The sequence below is a fragment of the Pogoniulus pusillus genome, chromosome 16 (assembly GCF_015220805.1).
Source record: "Pogoniulus pusillus isolate bPogPus1 chromosome 16, bPogPus1.pri, whole genome shotgun sequence".
In the NCBI taxonomy this organism is placed as follows: Eukaryota; Metazoa; Chordata; class Aves; order Piciformes; family Lybiidae; genus Pogoniulus; species Pogoniulus pusillus.
The window spans coordinates 4,861,853-4,884,576 of NC_087279.1; the positions used below are offsets into that span (position 1 = coordinate 4,861,853).

At 42.4% G+C, this 22,724-nt stretch overlaps 1 protein-coding gene across 10 annotated transcripts in view; it reads left to right on the forward strand.

Annotated features, from left to right (window-relative positions):
- SHQ1 (SHQ1, H/ACA ribonucleoprotein assembly factor) overlaps window positions 1–22,724 on the forward strand; it is a 135,576-nt gene that overhangs the window by 39,540 nt on the left and 73,312 nt on the right. Inside the window, exon 12 of one of the 10 annotated variants that reach the window (XM_064156203.1) lies at window positions 19,448–20,681. The exons of 4 other annotated variants lie outside the window; for them this stretch is intronic. In XM_064156203.1, coding sequence (XP_064012273.1) covers window positions 19,448–20,099 — 652 coding nt within the window. In that variant the 3' untranslated portion in view covers window positions 20,100–20,681. Of the gene's footprint in view, window positions 1–1,410; window positions 1,477–3,482; window positions 4,308–8,492; window positions 9,675–18,784; window positions 18,891–18,918; window positions 19,426–19,447; window positions 20,682–22,724 lie in introns of those variants that run through there. 5 more of the 10 variants (XM_064156214.1, XM_064156210.1, XM_064156205.1 and 2 more) reach the window with 5 other exon arrangements.

A 22,724-nucleotide genomic window follows, 5' to 3' on the forward strand; every position in this document is an offset into this window, starting at 1 on the left:
GTGAAGTTATAACTGAATTTGTAATATAAGTCTGAGCTTTTCTCCATCTTTCACACCTTACTTGAAGCAGAATATTACGAGGGAGAGGAGAAGCAGCTGTGGGGAAACCATTGGTTGTCTGTTAGGACCAGAGCAATGTAGATGTGGGTTTGTTGCAGGAGAGCTTTTTCCTTTCTGCCAGAGGAGAGTTGTGTGCCTGTGACCCCACAGGAGTTGTGTCTTTACAGAAGTCAGAGTAGCTTACTCGCACTGTGGTGAGGTTCTTTTGTGTAGCCTGATGTCTTTCTCCAGTGTTTTGGACTCCCTTTGTGCCAGCCTCCATTCACATTGCTTTTTGTTGGCCACTGTTTTACATCCATCCTTTCTGGTGGTTTGGCTGCCTGGCTGCTAGCCATAACACGTGGCTTAGGTGGAAGGGTGCACGAGGTCCTGCGAGTCCTTGTGCAGGCAGGAAGTTAAGTAAGTATGTTCTGCATGCCTGCAGAAGAGAGCATCTGAGCCCATGCTGGATTAAGGTATTTTTACCTAGCATTTCCATACATACTTGTTTTAAACCTGTACCACTGCAGTATTAGTAAATGTCTATTTTCTGTGTTCCTGGTTGGAGGTGAAGCTGTTTGTGTTCCTGGCTGTTCTCCAGGGGTTCATACACAGTTGTATTGTTGTTTACTTCTCAAAAATCTATGAGTGTGGCAAGTGCAGGAGAAGGATGTTTGATTCTCAGCTATTTGTATTATAGTTTTCATTGCTATTTTTTTACTCTTTAACCATCTCACCTTTTGTTCACAATCTAGTCAACATCAAAAAATGATCCAGTCATTATTTGTGTTGGTATTGCAGTAGCTTCAAACCAAGCAGTGAAGGAGATCTGTATGTTAAAGAGAGATGAGCTGTTAAGTTGCCTCAGTGAGTCCTGTGGAACTGTATCTGCAACTTGATTTGGAATATCAGTGTATAGGCTGCTGTAACATCTGTGAGCTCTGTAATTGCACCTTCATGTATAAAAGTCTGTTTGCTCTGCAGCCTAACACAAAGGTAGGTGTAGGTGTAACATGCTAGTTCAAGCATGGACTGTTTAGAGTGAAAACCGGGATTCCTGATGGCATTCATACAGTCTCTGCAGAAGCTTCTAAGTCAGATCTTCCTAAGCATATTTGCTTCTCTTGCTTTGCAGGTGAGACATGCCCTAAAAGATAGGCTGGTTTTGTAGGGCCATCTCTTTTATTACAATGAAAACCTAGTCCTTGTTACAACATAATTACCCAGTCTGAAGCCAGCAGGGAATTGCTGCTTTATGTGTAGGATGTGAAGCTCTCTAAATAAATGTAGGATTAATTACATTCACAGCATGTCATTGAGGTGATGAGACTGACTCTGATTGTTCACCCTTCCCCCTTTTCTTTTCTCTAGGTTTTCTGAATTACTGTTTTAATCAATATAGTGTAACGTGGGCCTTGATGTTGAAAAGACATTAAAGAGCCCAAGTCTTTCAGACAGAGAAAAAGATCCATGAGATGTAGGATTTTTACAGCCTGTGTCATATGGGGTTGTAAAGTGCACAGTGTAAGGAACCCAACCTTCAGCATCGTAGTTACAGTCCGCTGCACCGGTTACGGTTTGATAGAGGGAAGATTTCCTTCTATTCATTCTGATCTCTTTCTTGGCTTTAACTGACTTTAGAAAAATCTGTTCTGCAAGTTAGCATCTCTTTGTATTTGTAAAAAAAAAAGACCAGGCTTGAGTGTTTAAAACAGCCTACTGCCATTTTGATCAGTGGCAAATTGTTGAATGTTAGATTTTGACAGTCCGAATGGTGCTGTTGTGGCCATTGAAACCCCCTCTACCACACTGCATCTTCAGAAGCCTCTCTTCAGTTCATGTGTTTGCTTAGCTACATAGGTCTGTTACTAATTTCCATGGAGTTCTCTCCTCTATAGAGCATCTTATTTATTTCCCTTGTATCTTGTTACACAATACCAGCTTGCCCATCCCTTGTGCTGTGCTTGCTTCTAGGGCAAAAACCATTTGAGAATAGCCTTACTGCAAGAATTGCTTCAGCTTTTGCTAGGTTTAGGAAAATAACATCTAAGATAGAAGGTCTTTAAGCTTCTGTAGTCAAATGTTAGCATCTTTGGAGAAATGTGAGTAAAAGTGTAACATACATTGCAGTTGTCTGTAAAAGTATTGCTGAAAATGGTCATTTAGCTGCAGACTTAGGAAGTTTGATCGAGTGGATCCCTGACACTGGAACAGGTTGCCTAGAGAGGTTGTGGTTGCCCACTCCCTGGAGGTGTTCAAGGCCAATATGGATGAAGCTTTGAGCAATCTTGTCTAGTGGGAGGTATCTCTGTCCAAGGCAGGGGGGTTTGGAAATAGATGATCTTTAAGATCCCTTCCAAATGGAACCATTCTATAAACCTAAGAACCTTGTGCTGTTTATGCAGTTGTTTCTTCTTGGCATTTTTGGTTGATTTGTTTGTTTGGTTTGGGTTGGGTTTTTTTTGTGGTTTAGGGTTTTGAAAGCTCAAAATACTTGAATGGAGGAAAACCAGCCTTTTAAAAACCTCTTGATCCTTTTTGGGGTCTTATGTTGCTTGTAGAGTTGATACTCACAAAGTCCTAGACGCTCTTCACGGCATTGCCATGTTCCTAAGAATAACTTAAGCAGTGTCTAAACTCAGGACTACTGCTAAATGAGGGGTGAATGGAGTAGCTTTTGTTGACTGTGCACCTTTATCATGAAAATACTAAATTGGGACAGGAGGCTTCAGGAATAACACTATCCTAAAAGGTTTTCAAATTATGTACTCCTACCATGTTAGTTTATTGATTTTTTTTTTTAAGGTTTTTTTTGTTCTCTGATGAGAGGAGGGAGTGTATGAACAGAAAAACTAATCAGTGCTTGAAAGCATTCTCAAATGTTAGAGGAATATGCTAATTTTCAGCTGTTAACCTCTTGGATGCAGCAGGCATGATTCAGAGGAACAAAGGCACCAGCAGTAATATATTCTGGATGAAAATCCTGCTTCTTGGCTCTGTGGGATTAAACTGATTTGTACAGCATGTGTAAAGCACTTGATACAGTTCAAACCTGAGGAAGACTGCACCTCATAGTATTGTATTTTGTCTGCATTGCAGTTTCAGGGTTGACTGTGCTCTGCTTTGGCTGTAGTTCAGGTTTTACTTTACCTTCATTTCTGCCCATGTTAACCTTAAGTTAGTGACGGCTGCAGTAACACCAGGTTTGGTAAAACTCCAGTATTCAAAGTAGATGCTGCAGAGAAAAGCCAAATTGCTTTCATGTAGCTGCTGTGAAAGCAGCCTTGCTATTATTAGCATACACTTTAAGTCTACATTCTGGTGTAGCCAGTTATGTTCTTTATCAGACACTTTAACAGCCCCATTGCCACTGCTACAGAATGCCTGATTTTGATCTGTTTTGTGCTTAGAGGATTACATTTTTCACTCTGCTTCTTTAACAGCATTGTCCTTGTGGATACGCTGAAGCCACTTAATTCTCTGCTTTCCACTCCCTGCAAAACAAAACAGCTTGTTGGATTTGGGAGATTTTTAATTTACAAGCTTTGCTCTTTCAGTTTAGGAAGGGCCATTGAAAGTAGAAAGGATCCATGGAAAGATCTTGGTACCGTTTGTGATTGCACTTTTTCCACGAGCACAAGAAGAAAGCTCTGTTTTATCTGGTTACTTGGGCTTGCCCCTTATTGTCCTGTGATGACTTGCTGGAGTAGCTCATGACTACAATCCCCAATTAGTGTAATTCCTTCTTAGCAGGCTTTACAAGCTGGTATTACTACTGCTGGCAGCTAGTTCAGCACGCAGCACTGCCTTTGCTTACTGCTTTGAGTAATCATGCTGCATTAGGTTTGCCTTTCATTCACTTCTTTGGTGGCCTGAAGTGCTGTATTAACTTTCAAATGTCCCAGCTGGTTTTCAAGCTTTTACCTATAAGGGGAGTGGCCCCTTCAAATGATCTCTCTGCAGGCTTTCTTGAAGTTTAGTTTATGCATATTTCAGTTTACATACCACCAACCTCAGGAGTTACTAATGTGTCAAGTGTTCTAGAAAAGAGAAAAATAAGGACAAAAAAAGCCCCAACCAAACAACAGAAACAAGCCCCCCCTGAAAACTACCTGAGAAAACACAGATTAAGGTTTTATTGCTCTTTTAAAAGTTAAGATCATCCATTGTATTCAGAGTTTTTGTCTCAAGGTCTTTACCAATCCCTGAGAATAAACTACCAGTCTTTTCAGATGAAATATTTTGGTGACATTAAATGTTGTTCATGTAAAGGTAGAAAATGAGTTGCACAGACATGGCAATATCTACTTAGCTGAACAAGATGCATTTTAATACAAAGATGGCATGTTCACAATAAAAGATTGTAGATCATAGTTATGGATTGGAGACTGTAAGATAGTTGAGAGCAGCAGCTGCAGAAAAACAGGCTGGGTTATGCTTGGGAACAGTTTGAACCTGAACACCTACTCATCCCTGAGGAGGCAAGAGGCTGTGTACCGTCTTCAGCTGAAGAAGCAGAATGCTGTCACTTAGGAGGAGAAAGTGTCATGACCTCAGAATGCATCATTTGTGAGCCTGTGCTAAAACACAAACTAATCCTAATGCCTCCTAAAAAAATGATGCTGAAACGTGGAGAGAATGAGAGGAAAAATGATTCTATGCATGTCTGTGTCTGAATGACCTATGTTATGGTGAGAGATTGAATGAATTCAGCAGTTTGTTGGTAAGAAAGTTGAAGATTGATTTGGACTTGTCTTCAAGTATGATGGGACAGAGATTTGGAGGGGGGGGGGGTGTTAGCCATTGTGCAGTATAACAAAGAAGGATTACAAATAAACTCCATCTAGTTCAACAAGAAAAATTCAGAGAGCAATACATTCTTCTAGTGAAGAGTAATTATGAGTTGGCTCATTCTCCATGGATTGTTGGGTAATTCTCTTCTGTCTTATTTGTTTCCATCAAAATAGCAGAGCTCAGGAAAGTACCTCATGCTTCAAACACTTGCTATAGGGCCTGTTGCAGAAAGGATTTGAGATTCTGTGCAATTTATTATGCTACTAAAGCAGCCTTTCCCAGTCTTACAGGAGGAGATGCTATCATTTTCTTTAAAACTTAGATAAGGGTTTACCAATTTATCAGAGTGCATTGACTGGTGGTGCCTGAATTTGGTAGAGAACCCGGATTTATTTTCATCCCAAGTCATCTGCTCTTAATCCTTGGATCACAGTTCTTTGATTTAAAAATAGTAACTAATAATTTGCAAGCACATTATATATGTCTCCTCTTTCACTGTTTTGATGCATGTTTTTAATACAGTTTCTTTTTGTTTACTGTCATCTCGAGCTGCTGTGCCTCTCATTAAGTGTTGCATCTTATTTAAGGCCTGAGCTGTCACTTCAATTGTCTGTAAAGCAGTAGGTGAACAGATAGCACATTGTAAATAACAATACCCAAGTAGTGTAATATACTGATTAAGAGGCTTAAAGAAAGACACTCTGTGCCCTGAGGGCTGAAAAAGGTGAAAGACAGGTGGATATAATACCAGAAATTCCACTTTATATATGTTTTAGCAAGCCCTGTAAAACATGGATCTTTAACAAGGGATTTAATCTCTCCTCCCAGCTGCTAGCTGCAGTTTCCTTTGATGTTTTTCCTTTCCTTTCCTCTGTTGTTTTCTTTTTATTTATTCCATCACTTTTCTAGAGCTCATGCTCCTTCAGGCTCTATCTGAATGCACCTTGCTGTGGGTAGAGAAGGCAAAGAAGAAAGTCATTTTTCCTACCCCCCCAGGCTACTGCTTTGATTTTCCCAAGTCTTTGGGAGGCAGTTCCTATCTGCCTACAGAAGGGTCAGTGATCTGTGTCATGTCTTTTCAGTCAGCACGTCTCGGCTGACTCCTCTTCTGTTTTGACTAGAGGAAGGATGAGCTTGTAAGCAGGTGGAGTGTGCAGCTGTGATCAAAGTGAGAAGCTGATCTGCAGGCTGGTGGTGTAGCCCTGTTTTTTTTCCAGCCCTGTCAGTAGCTAGCTTGTTCTTTTCCACCTGCCCCTTGCAGTGATTGCCTCATAAACTTCAAGATTACAGAGGCAGAATGAGGGAGAAAACACGTCGGATGGGATGATTGGGCAGTGAGTGGCTGGAGAGGAACTTGGGGGTGCTGGTGGATGAAAAGCTTGACATGAGCCAACAGTGTGCACTTGCAGGCCAGGGGGCCAACCAGATCCTGGGCTGCATCAGGAGAAGTGTGGCCAGCAGGTTGAGGGAGGTGATTCTCCCTCTCTACTCCACTCTGCTGAGACCCCACCTGGAGTACTGCATCCAGTTCTGGAACCTCTATTACAAGAGGGATGTGGAGATGCTGGAGTGTGTCCAGAGAAGAGCCACTAGAATGCTCAGAGGGCTGCAGCAGCTCTGCTGTGAGGACAGACTGAAAGAGTTGGGGCTGTTAAGTCTCCAGAAGAGGAGGCTCCCAGGTGACCTTCCAATATCTGAAGAGGGCCTACAAAACAGCTGGGGAGGGACTTGTTGGTCTCTCAGGGAGTGACAGGACTAGGGGGAATGGAGCAAAGCTGGAGGTGGGGAGATTCAGGCTGGAGGTGAGGAGGAAGTTGTTGAGCATGAGAGTGGTGAGAGGCTGGAATGGGTTGCCCAGAGAGGTGGTTGAGGCCCCATCCCTGGAGGTGTTTAAGGCCAGGCTGGATGAGGCTTTGCCAGCCTGCTCTAGGGTAGGGTGTCCCTGCCCATGGCAGCGGGGCTGGAACTAGATGATCCTGTGGTCCCTTCCAACCCTTACTGATTCTGTGATTCTATAATTTAGGCTGTGGGCTAACACACACTCCCCACTATTCCCTGAGGACTCCTTGGGAGAGCTGGGCACTGTGAGCCAGCTGCATGACTCAGCTTCCATGGTCTGCAAGTTTCCCTGTCGTGGTCAGTAAGCCAGATCTACAGCCAGTTCACTGGGGAGTGCTCGTGGTATTAATTATCATTATATTCCTAAGAGCATCATGCTCTGGAGCATCTGATGCTGGGTGCCCTACTGACACTACAGGACTGCAGAGGAGAAGACAGGAGTAGGCAGTTCAGTGAAAATCTGCTTTCCTGGCAAGAATTTGCAAGTGTCAGTCTAAAGTGATGGAGCAGTGTCAGAACTCCGATCAGCCTCACTAGGACTTGTGTTGTTTGGTGGGAAACTGCTTGAGAGGGTACTGCAAAGGACTACGAAGGAGCTGAGAGGACTAGAACCACTCTCTGAAGAAGAAAGGTTGAAAGACTTGGGGCTTTGAGCCTAGAGAAGATGGAGGGGGGATTTATCAGTGCTTATAAATACTGATGGGTTGGATATCAGGAGGAGGGGGCCAGTCTTTTTTCAGCGGTGCCTAGTGACAGAACAAGAGGTAATGGGCACAAACTTGAACAAAGGAAGCTCCACCTAAGCATCAAGAGGAACTTCTTTATTTTGAAGGTGGTAGAGCACTGGAACAGGCTGCCCAGAGAGAATCACAGAGTCATAGAATCAACCAGGTTGGAAGAGACCTCCAAAATCACCCAGTCCAACCTAGCACCCAGCCCTGTCCAGTCAACTAGAGCATGGCGTAGTAGAGTTTCTGTCTCTGGAGTCATTCAAACCTGCCTAGACTCATAACAGTTTTGGCAGTGCTATCTCCTAGATACCAGCAATGATGGCAAAGACCAAGTTCTGGCAGGTAATGGCAGTTAAGAGATTTGAGGGAGATGGAGCTACTGCAGCACAGTTGGGGTTGTTCCATTGCTGTAGTACAGCCAATACTTTCACATTACAAAATATGCTTTTTTCTCTGTGTTAACTATTCATCTTTTATTGTTTGTAGTTATCATATATAACTCAAAACTTGCCTTTGTTAGATGTTTAGACTGACTGCAACTTACTGAAACTATTTTGGCAACACTTGAGTTGCTTCTGAACTCACTTAAAGTCTTCTTAAAACAGCTAAATGCTGTTCAGCTTCCTTTTATAGTCCAATATTAATTCTCAGTCTGTTTTCTCTTACGAATATTTCCATAGTATCATCTCCATAAGTAAGCTGCCTGTGATATGTTTGGTTTCAACTTATCAAGCAGCCCAAGTAATGAGAGTAAGATGTTCTATTGGAAAGCTTCATCCTTTTTTTTTTTATTATTATTATTATTTTATTTTATTTTTAAATATTTATAACTGTGAAGTTCAGCTCATGCAGTATTTAGATTCACTATGAAAGAAGCTCTGTGGAATTTCAGCATAAATAAGGAGGGAAAGTCACTTGAAATATTCCAACTTATTAACATGAAAGAAATCACTTAAATATGAAATGGTGGTGCTGTGTTTTGTATTTGATTTATGGCTAACTAACTGTAGGACTTTAAGCTAGGTAGATAGCAGTTCTTGTTTACAAGACTGCAAGTTGGATTGCAGTGTAAGTGTATTGCTCTCTTAGTTTCAGAGTTCATGTAATGCCCTTTGAAAGCCAGAATTCCAAGATGAAAGCATTTCATGTTCCCCTTAAACCCGCTGGATTCTTCCACATCAGCCATTGTTTTATGGTGCAGGACTGCTTTCTGTCACCTGAAGATAAGTAGTGGAGTTCTCTTGTCAAATGTAGTCCCTTTATGCTGTGTTTCTGCTCCTCTGTCAGTTTGAAGTGGTGACATCTTGCTTAGATGGAGATCTATTTTCCAGACTTCTTTTTGAACCCAGTGCTCTGGTTCTTGTAGTCTGCTTTTCCTTTATTTAAGATACAGATTTGGTGTGCAGTGAACTCTTTTCCAGTCTCCACTTGGATTGCCTACATGGGAGGGAGGAAAAAAATAGTTTCTTTAAGCTTCCAACAAACCCAAGCCTTGTGCCCTAATCTCTTCACCACATCCTTGGACACCTCCAGCAGGCAAGAAGCAGCATATGCAGTAGCTGATTTTAGCACTGGTGCATGCTGTGGCCTCCTAGCAAAGTAATACATGATAGCTGTGTTCTGCTGGCCTGTCCTCACAGGGGTTGTTATTTGTACCTTGACTTATTATCATGAAATATGTAGGAATTTAAAGATCTTTATTAAACTCTGGTTGCTCTTAAATTTGATCCAAGTTGCCTGATGCTTCCAAGAGTTACTAGAATGGAAATAATTAGCAGTGAGTGCAGGAATGGGCAGTGTAGCTATGTAAACCTAAGTTATTTAGGCTAAAAATCAGAAGCCAGCCTCTTGGGAAATGAAAAGAATGAACAAATTCTTACCTGCAGTTGCATTGAATACCTTGAACTGACTGAGCACTCTTTATTTTAGCAGCTGGTTTTTCATGAGGAGGCACAGAAATTAAGCAGTCTTCACTGCTGTGTTGTGGAGATGGTTTATTTCTTTCCTGGGAAGACAGTAGTTAATCTGGTACTAAATCATCTGAACAAATGTTGCATTGTTTCTCTTGTGTTTACCCTCGTCTGTCTTTCTTCTGCAACAGATAATGGAGTGGATTAGTTAAAGTTTAGGTCAATTTTTACCTGAGCCCTGGAAAAAAAAATGGTCCTGTTTCTTCTTCACTGATGTATTAAATTCAGCTTTGTTCTTGTATTCTCTTCCATACTCATTGATCAGAGCTAATGAGATTTTAATGGAGTTATTTATTGGTTCTGCCTCTTGCTATAAAAATGTATAATAAAGTAAGCCCACGAAAGTGTGGAATGGAGCTATTTGTGTTTATCTCCCTGGTTGTTAATTGCACTACCTGTTCTGGGATTCTCCCAGAACTCATAAGCCAAGCAGAGTTACAATGAGCCCAGCCAGCTAATAAAGGCTGGGAAGCGATTCAGTAAATGTTGCATATTCATCTTTCTCTTTGATATAATAAGAGGTGCTATTTTTGAAAGGAGATGTTAAAAAAAATGGGGGTTAGACTTTGTTGTTCATTAGGAAGCTGTGGTATTTTCTGTGTGTGGCACAAGCATAAAAGGATATTACCTGTGCTTTTCTGGATGAGGGCTTTTTGTTTCTGTGGAAGGGTTGCCCTGTGGTTCAGATGCTGCGTGTGTTTTCTTTTCCACTTCATGCCTTAAATTTCCAGGGTAGTATTGTTATGTTTTCTTAAGTTTTAGCCATGTTTCACTGTAGGGAACAGTTGTGTTCCCAGAGCTGGGTGAAATAAGATCTGTGCATAGTTTCCCTAAGCTTGTGGGGAATTGGGGTAAAGGTGTGCGTAGAATACTCTGCAATAAAACCAGAGTAAAGTTAGGTTTGCTGGCATGGAACCATAGAATGGTCTGGGTTGGAAGAGATCTCCAAAGGTCTTCTAGTTAATCCCCCTGCTGTCAGCAGGGACATCTTCCCCTGGATCAGGTTGCTCAAAGTCTGATCAAGACTGACCTTGAATGTCTTCAGGGATAGGACCTCAACTACTCACCCGGGCAAACTGCTGCAGTGTTTCAGCACCCTCATGGTAATGAACTTGTTCCTAACATCCAATCTAAATCTTATCTTCTCTAATTTCAAACCGTTGGCCCTTGTCCTATCACTACAGGCCTTTGTAAACAGTCCCTCCCCAGCTGCCTTCTAGGCCTCCTTCATGTGCTGGAAGGCTGCTGTTAGGTCTACCTGGGGCATTCTGTCCTCCAGGCTGTACAATTCCAGCTGCTTCAGGCTGTCCTAATCTGGAATACAGACAGACAGAGGTTGTCATGATCTCTTAGCATTTACCAGGCTATAGACCTTCTGCTGTGAATGTCTTTCAGAGCTTAATTTGGAGTATTTTTGTTCACCAATTCTGAACTTGCTTTCTCAAAACTAGTTCAGCATGGCTGGAGGTCACTGGCTAGAGCACAACTTTAAAGCTCTCATTAGGAATAACCTTGAAAGTGAAATTAAAAATGGTGAAACCCTGCATCTCATATAAAGCACATGCTAAAAGGTGTAATTGAGCCTTGGTCTCTTCTCTCCACATTCTGACACTCATGTTCTTTTCTAACCCTTGACTTTAAAAGAGTAGTTCCAGCAAATGGATGATGTGTTTAGTGTGATGAGTTTATTATTATTGCAGCTAAATGTCCATTTGAGAGGATTCTTTTCCTTAACTGGAGGATTTTTGTGTTATCTAATGTCATTGTTCAACCATTTATCCTTTATTGTGTGTGTTGACTTCAGACGTTTCTACATTAATGAGGTCTGCTTTTGCATTCAACATCACCATTGTTATCACTTGAATGTTTTACCAGTTGGGGTGGATCAAGCTTAGGCTCATTCATGTCTTGAATATTTTACTAAAACCAATTTGTCTTTCAATTCTGTATCATAAGACTTAAACCATTATATTATGGTTTTAACTCTTGTCTGTTTGAAATTGTGTGTCAAGCCTGGTGGGATGTTTGACTTTGTCTTTCTGAAGAAAGCATGCTACTGCTAGTCTAAAGCCTGGAAGTTGAAGTTATGTTACAGTAATTCAAGAGTATGCATCTCTCCCCCACTTTATCCTCCCCTCCTGGGTGTCAGAATGTGGTTTCAGTGACTTATTTATGGTGTTGCCTATCAGGGTGTGCTCAGTTATCAGCTTCAAGAGACTTTACCCAGAGATCACCAGTTTGGTTGCTCAGGCAGCTGTGCAGGACTAGATAGAAGCTGATACCTGAATTGTAGGAGACCCATTTTAGACACCTGAATTTTAGAAGACCAGTTTATTTTCTTCTCAAGTATATAGAAGGATCGGATGCTTTGCCAGCATTGTCATACTTGTAAGAGCTTACTTTCTTATCTTTGATAGCACGTTTGGCTGTAATTTGTCGAGCCTTCTGCCTCAGGAGAGCTTAAGCACTAGACTTACTGCCACAGGGATATTAATTTTCATCAAGATCACGACAGAGCTCCTGTGGGAAGTTAATGCTGGCATTATCAAGGGACTGAACACTGAACAATGTCTCTTCGTTCCCCTTTTGTCTGGGTAGATAAGGCTTAGACTGAGAGACAGTGATGGATGGAATCCAGCAAGAACCACTTTGAGCAGGGGAAAATAAGATGGTCTGGAGAGTCTGGAGAGCCTGACCCTTTTACAGGTGCCCTTTTGTTCACCAGTCACAGCCCATGCAGAAACACCACTCGTGTCCCATTGCAGCCTGTCCTGTGGCAAGGCAGGAAACTTCATTGTCCCTTATAGTTTAACTGAGATCTCAGTGTCTTGCAGACACTAAATTTACACGTCCTCTGTATCTGAACTGCTGAGGCTCTACTTTGGGATTGATATCTGGTGGTTTCTGAGGTAATATTAACTCTGGAATTGTCTTAATAGTTAGAGTGCCTCTGGCTAAAAGAATAATTGTGGGACATTGCAATCAATGTTGCCAGGTATGTAATTTGGAGCACATTTGAAGTGGTTCTGCTCTTGGCTGGCTGCACTGCTTGTAATCTTACCTGGTTTATCTAGGAGAGAGTCTATGAAGCTTTCTTTCCTAAGTAATGAATTTGCCAGGCCTTGCTGAGAAAGATGTTTTAAGTATAGGCTTGACCCTTTGAACTTGGTTGTTTCTCAAGCAGTAAATGTATAAGTTTGAGGCATCTGGGAATGCCTGGTGATCCAGCAGGCAGAAAGCCTTTAGCTTCATGCAGCAGCTTTACTATTAGATGGATCTGATGTGTCCAGAGCTCCAGCTGAGTGGAGATCAGTTAAATAACTGCCCTTTTTTAAGTGTTTGTCAGCCCTGCTGAGTGGCACAGCGTGGTGCTGGTTTGTATTTGACTGCCTCTCAAGGAGCTGCAGGCCTACCAAGGAATGGCTGCTTGGCAGTGAGACAGGCTCGGTTGCAGCTTTGGGGGAACCCAGGACGCTGCAAAGGCACGTTTGCACTTGAAGTATCTACTGCTCCTTTCAGACTTGTTTATCTTGCCTGCAGGGCTTACAGATAATTAACATAAAGTGTTTTACATTTAAAACAGGTCTTGTCAGCCTTGTGGAGCCAAGTTGGAGCACTCCTAGCTTAGAGGACTGATTTCCCATTGTAGCACGGTGAATACACCCTAATCACATTCAAACAACATAATATAACAAGACTTTAGTTGATTCCAAGGTTAGTTAGGTTTCAGCCTGGTTCCAAGACCAGTTAGGTCACATTCAAACACCTGGCTGCTAACCAAAGCTGTTGTCAATGGGTTTGATGTGCAGGTTCCCATGCTTTGTTCCTTTTGTGTTGTGCCTGGGCTAGGACAGCTCGGTCTGCCACGGCAGCACTCGTGTGCTACACGCAGACTGTGATCGAGCCAGGGTAAACAGTAGGAAAATTCTGTTGTGTTTTGCCATGTCTTACACCTGGTTTACACAGTGTACTTCAGAAAAGTGGCTGTTTGTATACATCTGTCAAATGCAAAGCCAGACTTAAGAGGCTATAGAAACAATCCTTCTCCTGCTTACAAAAACAAAAGCAAGCTGGGGCTTGTGCCTGTACAAGCAAAGTCACTTTTCATTCCACAGTTACTGACTCCTGCTTGGAGAGGCTGTGCTGCCAGGGTGACTGTTTACTGCCATGTTTGCTGGTACTCTGCACAGTGTTTTAGATCCATAATGCCCATGCTGTGATTGATTATGCAGTGCCACTCATCATCCAGAATGAGGAGCAGGATGCTGATTTCCATATTTCCACATTTTCTTTGTGTTTTGGTTTGGGGTTTTTAATGACACAACTAAACTGCTAAAGCAGGAGAATTGAATGCAAGGCAAGTACCAGGCAGATGGAAAGGCCTGGCCTATTAGCACTTTTTGTTTAAACCTTTTCCCTTTGTTAGTGTTCTGACTGATGGACGTTTTATACAAAAGCATAATTGCTTTTCCCCAAATGTTCAGAGAAGATTTTGTGCCTGGATGTGTCCTACAGGTCCTACATTTATTTTTTTTACTTTCTGTGGGTAGGTTGACCTTGCCTCCTTCCAGCTTATGTTAAATCTTCCTTGGAAACAATCAAATCCCCTAGTGGCTACCTTCTGCCAGACATTTTTCTAGTAGCTCCATGTTCTGGAGATGACCACTACCTTGATTCATCAGGTCCTAGGGCCCTCTATTCCTTGGAACAGAAGGTAGAAACTGAGCCTGTAGAAGCATTAGTCTTTAACTGGACAAGCTGTGTCCTGCTCTTCTCCCACTACTGCTGCTGCTTCTATCTCAGCACTGTAGTTGGTCCCTATCACCATCACTCCTCTTGATGCTGCCATAGTAAACCTGCAATGAGTTCCCTTTTCTGGTGCCGTAATCCTCTTCTTTCTCTCCTCCTATTATCCATCTCCCTTTATTTGCTAAATCTCCTTTGATTCTTTGCTCTTTTCACCTCAGTTTTGCTCTTTTATAATCTGAGATCAGTGGAAGAAGATCTATGCTTTTTTTTTTCTTCTAGCACATGTGAAAGCTGTCCTGTGCCTAGACAAGGATTACAGTAGTTCTGCCTTGATATCTTTAATTCCAGACTACGTGGACAAGCCCTGAGATGCTTCTGTTCTTATCTGTTCCTCAAAGCTATACATTAAACAAAACATGCATCTGATCAGTTTAACCTGTAATTAAACATTTTCCTTAAGCAACTGACATCTTGATAACTAATAATTATCATGTGTAGCACCTTTAGAGCCTATTATGCATGTTTATGTAAGAACGCCATTACCATAATAATAAGATATCATTACCACAAATGTGCATAAGGAATGAGCATGTCTTAAAGTAATCATACAATTCCATTAATCATACTTGAAAAATTAAAGTATTTGCTGTCTAATCTCTAAAACACTACTCAAAAGATTTTGGAAACAGCAGGACCTGTTTGCTGCAAGACTCTTAACACATATCTCATTTTGGGCGTCTCGTTTCTGTTGCCTGAATTTCAGCTACAAAAATCATCAGCTCAGAAACCCACAGTCTCCTGTTGAAAGAATTTCCATCCTGATTTTCACAGTATCACAGTATCACCAAGGTTGGAAGAGACCTCACAGATCATCAAGTCCAACCCTTTACCACAGTGCCCAAGGCTAGACCATGGCACCAAGTAGGAGTTAGGTAGATAGTTATTTTTTTAATCCAGTGAGTGCTGCCACTTTTTCTTAGGACTGGGGTGAAATGAACTCCTTAAACTCAGTTCTTGAAATAAGCTAATTGTCTTAAACAAGATGGACTGATAGCTAATTGTAATGCTGTTAGTCTCTTGCATGCAAGGAGGAGTGGAGAGGGAAGCTGTTGTTCAAGTCCTTTATTTCTTGTGATGGAAGATTGGAAAGCTGGGGAGTGGAGTTTCCTGCCTTTATGTGTAAATTCATCAAGAGCATGAGAGTTTTGAGTTTCTCATATTGAAACGTTGAGCTCTCTGAACTGTCCATTTTATATTCTGGGAGAGACTTGATGACCAGTGTTAAAGAGCAGAGGCTGAGGGAGCTGGGGTTGTTTAGCCTGGACATGAGGAGGCTCAGGGGTGATCTCATTGCTGTCTACAACTACCTGAAGGGAGGCTGTAGCCAGGTGGGGTTGTTCTCTTCTTCCAAGCAACCAGCAACAGAACAAGGGGACACAGTCTCAAGCTGTGCTGAGGGAAGTATAGGCTGGATGTTAGGAGGAAATTGTTGGCAGAGAGAGTGATTGGCATTGGAATGGGCTGCCCAAGGGAGGTGGTAGAGTCACTGTCCCTGGAGGTGTTCAAGTGCCTGGCTGAGGCACTTAGTGCCATGGTCTAGGTGACTGGATAGGGCTGGGTGCTAGGTTGGACTGGATGATCTTGGAGGTCTCTTCCAACCTGGTTGATTCTATGATTCTGTGAAAGCTGGTAGGAAACATTCAGCCTGCATCTGAAAAGAGACTTGCTCGTGCTGATTTAGTCAGTTATTTGGAATACTCTTGCTATGATTTGCCTCTTTAGGACATTGGTGGTGCAGAAAGGAAAAAGGTTGTGCAGAACTGTGCGATGTATGCACCCTGAAACATGCTGGTTGGTGGTTCTTGAGCTGTGTGCTTGTGCATAGTGCTGCCTCATGGGACCATGGCAGGAAGGCTGTTGTAGAGGTTAGCAGGATAGATGGAATTGTTGGCTTTGTGTAGGCATTTCCTCATCCGGGAAGAGTATCTGTTAATGCTGTTCTTGGAGAGCAGAGCAGGCTGCTTTGGCAATAGCTTTCTTTTTCCCTGCAATCCTTTCTAAAGATAAAAAATATGTCCTCTCTCTGTGGTTCTATTCAAACTTTTGAGGAAAAGGACTGAACATGACACAGTTTTATGAAATCAGTTACTTTGAAGTGTGTTTTGATCCCTCAGAAGGCATTAACCCAAGGTTCTCAGACTAAGAATGCCTGCTGCAGTTCTGCAGTCACGCAGTACAAGGATGTTTGTATCTGTCAGGCACCAACATTTTCATTCATTCTCACTGAACTCATTGATAAAAATCTGTTTGTATGAAGTGACCAAACACTTGCTGCTTTAGTGAGGCCATTTTTTATCTGTCCTCAGTAGTATCACATCTGATTTAGTAATATAACTTATGTTGAGTCCAATAAGGATATCGCTGTGTGTTTTCTTCCTTAACACCTGGCATTAAATAATCTGGTGCTCAGTGTTTATCCATGCCAAAAGGTATGTGATGCCACACATCTTCTTACTCATTCAGTTATGGGACAGGTCTCTATATCCAGTGTGTTACCTGGTTTATAAGGGAATAGTAAAAGAGGAAGAGAGGACTTCAAAGGAGTAATTTCAAGGGCTGAGAGTATCTAACTTGGAAAATATGCATGAAACATTAGAAAACAGAAATAGGGAAAGCCAGAAATACATCTAAGATGGAGAAATAAAGTGACAGAATTTGATAGAGGAGATATAAGGATAAACAGGACTTTCACAATTGATTTTATATCTATAGTGATAGTAGTAATACAGGTGGGTGAGGCTGGGGAAGCTGGAGCTGAAGATGTATCAGCAGAGGAGACTGTCATGCCTCCAGTTAGTTGCCCATGGCTGTCAGTGAAATTACAAGCAACTAGAAATAAAATGGGTGCAAGCAGGATCCTTTGTCACAAGGCACATTTAGCTGTTGGAGCTGGTTGTGTTCTTGTGGACAGTCAGGCAGGAGAAAGGATTAGACCTCCATAGCGTTAGCGGTTGTCAGAGTGGAAAGGGGCGCAGGCACACGAGTCTGTAGCTAGAAGTGAGGAAAGTGAGGGTTTCAAAGGCAAAGCAAACTGCTTGCTGGTGTGACTGGGGGTATAGACCAGCCTCTCACCAGTGTCTTCAGAAAGCAAATTTCCCTTCAAGGCAGTTACTCTGTTACCATCTATCTGCAAGGCTTCATGAACCCTATGTATCACTTCACTGCCGCTTCTTTCTCTTTAGCTATTGAGAATGCTTTCCTTGTTTCTCAAATCTTCCATAACTTCAAGAAATCCTTCTCAAATCCTCCATAACTTCAAGAAAAATTTGAGTTCTCAATGGAAAAAAAAAAGGAAATAGGAAACATATCATCAAGAAGAAAAAATACTAGAATAAATAGAATAAAATAAGCAGCTCTTTACAATTTGGTACCCATGTTTATATCAGATCTGCTAGGGTAATGTTGTGATTTTATTCTTAGCTTTAGATATAAAAATCCTCTGCTATGAGAAGGATGTGGAGATGTGCTGGGTGATGGGTTGGACTGGATGATCTTGGAGGTCTCTTCCAACTTGGTTGATTCTATGATTCTATGTTGGAGCATGTCCAGAGAAGGGCCACTGGGATGCTCAGAGGGCTGGAGCAGCTTTGCTATGAGCACAGACTGAAAGAGTTGGGGCTGTTCAGTCTGGAGAAGAGGAGGCTCCCAGGTGACCTTCTTGTGGCCTTTCAGTGTCTGAAGAGGGCCTGCAAAAAGGCTGGGGAGGGACTTTTCAGGCTGTCAGGGAATGCCAGGACTGGGGGGAATGGAGCAAAGCTGGAGGTGGGTAGGTTCAGACTGGATGTGAGGAGGAAGTTGTTCAGCATGAGAGTGGTGAGAGGCTGGAATGGGTTGCCCAGAGAGGTGGTTGAGGCCCCATCCCTGAAGGAGTTTTATGCCAGGCTGGCTGAGGCTGTGGGCAGCCTGCTCTAGGGTAGGGTGTCCCTGGGCATGGCAGGGGAGCTGGAACTAGATGATCCTTGTGGTCCCTTCCAACCCTGACTGATTCTATGATTCTATTTCACTTCTGGGGAACACTTATTACTTAGTTTTCTGGTCTATGGGTTGAACTAAGGAAGCAGTAGTGTGTTTCATTCCAAGTTCAGCTTTTGAGTGTCGCACACTGTCTCTGTGAAACGTGTAAGAATCTACACTGAATTTCCCTTCCCCCACTTTTAAATATAATTCCTTTAGGAGGAAGAGAAAAAAAACTGAAGCATCTATGTTATACTGAGTAATTATGCCCCCTGGGAAATAGAATATAAAGATCTTTAAAATCATTCAACTGAGAGAACAAGCACTTTAACTTTTGCCTCGCAGGAGTCATGTATTACATTATCAGCTACTTGCTCCTGTGTCAGTGTGTCATGCCTTGCAGGTTAGCAGGTTTGGCAGAGGAAATGAAACCCAGTCAGTTACTGCAGGATTTATAGTAGACCTGCTGTTGCAGGAAGTGGTGAAAAGTTGATTGATAGTCTGAGGCAAAACTCTACAACAAGAAACAGGATGTATGTTTGTTATTTTAGACCCTTTTTCCCCTCTGCCCCCCACCCCTCCATTTCAAGGCGATCTTTTACTTTTTGTTCTCTCCCTTTATAAATCCCTGATGCCCTTCTCTGACAGAGCATGTGCTGACTTCAAAACGCTTGAGGACGTGGATAGGGCTCTACCTAAGCCCTGAAGCTGATGTGGCATGCCTGCTTTATTAGAGGTGTTTATCTAAACTGGCCTGAAATTTCTGTGGAATTGTATTTCAGCTGAGTTAACAAGTGAAAGGTAAAAGGCATCTACAAGCAGAGTGGTGAACGTCTCCTGCTGTCCTGGGTGCACCAAGCTAGCTGTGAAAGGAGAAGTTATCACTGAGGTGGATTTGATCAGCTCTATCAGTTCATCTGCATTTAACAAAGTTAATCAGGAAGGGCTAGCAAAGCAGAAGGATTTTGCTGCAAATAATCCAGGAATGCAGTGCCAAAGGCAGCAATCTCAAAAAGGTTTGTTCAGAAATCCACCTCCCCTTACTGTGCACTGCTGAAAATTCCAAGCAGCAGTATCTTGCCTGAAGGTGTTACTGAAGACTTTCAGTGTGGTGACATCAAACTGTGAGAAAAGTTACCCCAAACTTTTGGGTTTTTTCCCTTGCAGCATCTACTTTTGCAATCATAAGTGAAGAAGAATGTTGTTTGCAAGGCAAATACGTAGTAGGAGTGTTTCAGATTTGTGTTCTTGTTATCAAATGGGAAAGTTCTGTTTGTAAGGTTAATCAACATAACTTGTTCTCTGTTAAAGGTCAAAAAAGTTGGCTGCACTCTCTGACTCCTTGCAGAAAGCCACACTTGCTAAGTCCCACCTAGGATTTGAACTAGAAGAGCTGGAAGCAGCAGCAGTGCTGGTACAAGAGGAGGAGAACATGTTAAAAGCTGCTGGCACAGTTTCTGAGCAACAGCTGCCTCCCTCTGACTCGGAGACAAGTGACTCTGAAGAATCAAGCACTACTTCATCATCTGAGACAGAAGGCTGTGATTCAGATGAGCAAGAGTCCTCAACCAGTGAAGATGGGAAAATAAATTCTTTACAAGACACGCTTCAAGAGGAGAGGACAGCTCCACTTACTGACTGTAATGGATTAAGGCAGGGCACAAACACTTCGGCGACTGAGGTTAGTGATGAAGAATCAAGGGTTTCTTTGCAATCTACATCTGTGCCTGGGAAATTGATAGAAGAATTAGAAAAGCAAATGCAGACTGCAATTAGACTTTCAGAACAGCCTGAAGAAGGACTGGCTACTGCAAGCTGCATTTTAAAGGAACAAGGAGAAAACCGTGTGGCTGAACCTGACAGATGCTCAAAAGACACTACTGAGAAGGGAAATTTCTTGGAGGTATCTTCAAAGACAAACCCATTGCTTTTTCTCTGCAGCAGAGACGAAGACAAAGGCTAAAGGACCACCTTAGGACACGACATGACCCACTAGCAACACCACTGACTGCCATAATAAGCTGTTCCCGAGGCTGCCCTGAGCTGCAGAAAGGAGTTGATATTTTTCTTCTTTGTTGTGCTGACAGTTTGGAGGACAAGACTGCTTTGAAAAGAACTGATGTGACTGTGTGGTAGATGGCCACAGAGTGAGACTTTTATTTTCTCCTCTCTGATTCAACATCCTCAGATTTGCTCTCTACATGCAGGAATGTGTTATTCCAGTAAACTTCCAGAAACTGTTTTCATTCAGCTTATTTGGTCATAGAATGAGGTCCTGATCAAATTCAACTGAAATGAGTAGCAGCATCGTTTCAGTTATCTTTAGCTGTTGGGATTTGCTTGAAAAATAGCCTCATTATGTTTGTGTAAACCTGTTAATGCTGATTTGATGTTTGGGTGGTTTTTTTTCATTTTAAGATGATTTCTAGAGAATCATTTGAAATAGAATGGTTATGGCTCTAAAAGTCTAAAGAGTGATGAAAGATTATGTTAAATACATAAATATTATCTGTTTTTTTGTATAAAATAAAGGAAATTTCCTTGACATCTGTGCAGGACAAAGGGGTTAGAGTTTGTTTCTGCAGGATGGAAGGAGTCAGAGCTTATTTCTATGAGACAGGAGGGTTAGAGCTTAGAATCATAGAATCAACCAGGTTGGAAGAGACCTCCAAGATCATCCAGTCCAACCGAGCACCCAGACCTGTTCAGTCAACTTGACCATGGCACTAAGTGCCTCATCCAAGCTTTTCTTGAACACCTCCAGGAATGGTGACTCCACCACCTCCCTTGGCAGCCCATTCCAATGCCAATCACTCTCTCTGTCAAGAACTTCCTCCTAGCATCCAGCCTATAGCTCTCCCAGCACAACCTGAGACTGTGTCCCCTTGTTCTGTTTATGTTCAGCTTATATTCAGCACTTCTTACATAAGTTATTTCAGAGTTTTGTCCTGTATTTCTTCTTTTGTGGTGTTTTTGAACTCTCTCTCTACGTGTGGATGCTGCTGTTGCTCTTTGTAAAACTGAAATCCTATTTTTTTCTTATTTCTTTTTGCAACACTCTTCATATCACCACAGTAATGGATGAAGAAACAAAATAGTGCAGTGGTCTTGAGTATAGGAATGAATACAAACTTGTGCTGTCTAGACCTAGCTTTGTTAGTCTGTCAGGTAGCTTCAGCCAGCTTAGTTTCACCTTTGTATTGGATTATTTTAACAATCAGACAGTATGATTTGTGCTAACTTCTGTTAACTTGTAGCTAGGTACTTGGAATCAGGTGGCTACTGCAAATTATATGCTGCTGTTCAGTCAGGAGTGGGACATGTACCACCAGGTTTGATTTAGCAGTCTGATAAAACAGGATTACCTGATTCATGCCTCTGGAGGAGCAACTTCTCAACCTTTCTACTGTTAAAAAGTGTGTAAAAATCCTGAGTTTAAAGACTTTTGTTCTTCACCAATGCTACCCTGCTGGAAATCAGCAGGCTCACTCTGTTCTGTGCTGACTCCAGTGAGAACTGCAGCCCTGAGCTGCCAATATTTTTTATGTTCTTAAATACCTACTGGTCGCTTAATCATTCTCTGTGTTCTGTTCCCCAGGGGAGGAACCTTTCCCATCTTGCATGTCAGTGAGCACTTACTCTTCTAAATGCTAGCAATAAAATCTCCACTGTAGCTGCAATTATGCAGCATATGTCTGAGAGAGGGAGAGGGTGGGGGGGGAAATGTGTTAAAAGAGGAGGAAAGGAGGTAACCCTACTCCCTCTCTCCCCAAATTACATGTGTGAACTCTGAAACTTCCTTCAGCTGAACGTGGGCTGGAGAAAGTTCCCTGAGTGCAACTTAGGAAATGCACACTGTGCAAAGCAATAGGTGTTTGTAAGATCCCATATTTCTGTTCTCCTTTTCCATTCTCACATTTTATGGCAGAGTTGAGGGCAATATTCCTCTCTTTTTCCAACAGACTGCTGACCTGTAGGGCCTCTCTGCTGCTTCTGGAGTGGGAATGTCTTTAGTTAATCTTTTTGTGCTTTGCATGCCTAAAATCATGGTTCCTTACTGCTACTTGTGAGGCTTTTCCATCTGCCTGTGTGAATCCAGTTTGGATGTCAGTCTGTTCAGTGTCTGTACAATGCAGTGCCACAATGCATGCCTGACGAGAACATGGCTCATACCCATATGTGAGCTGCCAGATAACGGTGGTGTCGTTGATGCCCTCACCTCTGAGACCTTGTACACTTGTGCACTGGTTTTGCCTCTGAAAACGTGGTGGTTCCTGCTTTCTTCGGAATTGCAGAGTGTATTGGGTTGGAAGAGACCTTCAAGATGATCCAGTCCAACCTTTGGCCCAGCACTTCGAGGTAAACACCAATCCATGTCTCTAAGCACCAGGGCCACAGGCTGATTAAACACCTCCAGGGATGATGACTCCAGCACTGCCCTGGGCAGACCATTCCTATGTTTGACAACCCTTGCAGTGAGGAAGTATTTCCTAATACCCAGTTACTCTGCTCTGCAGCCTGCTGCCTTGCCTTCTCCTTTAGCCCTGTACTGATGATGTTCCTCACTGCCTCTTTGCAAGACTCTTTG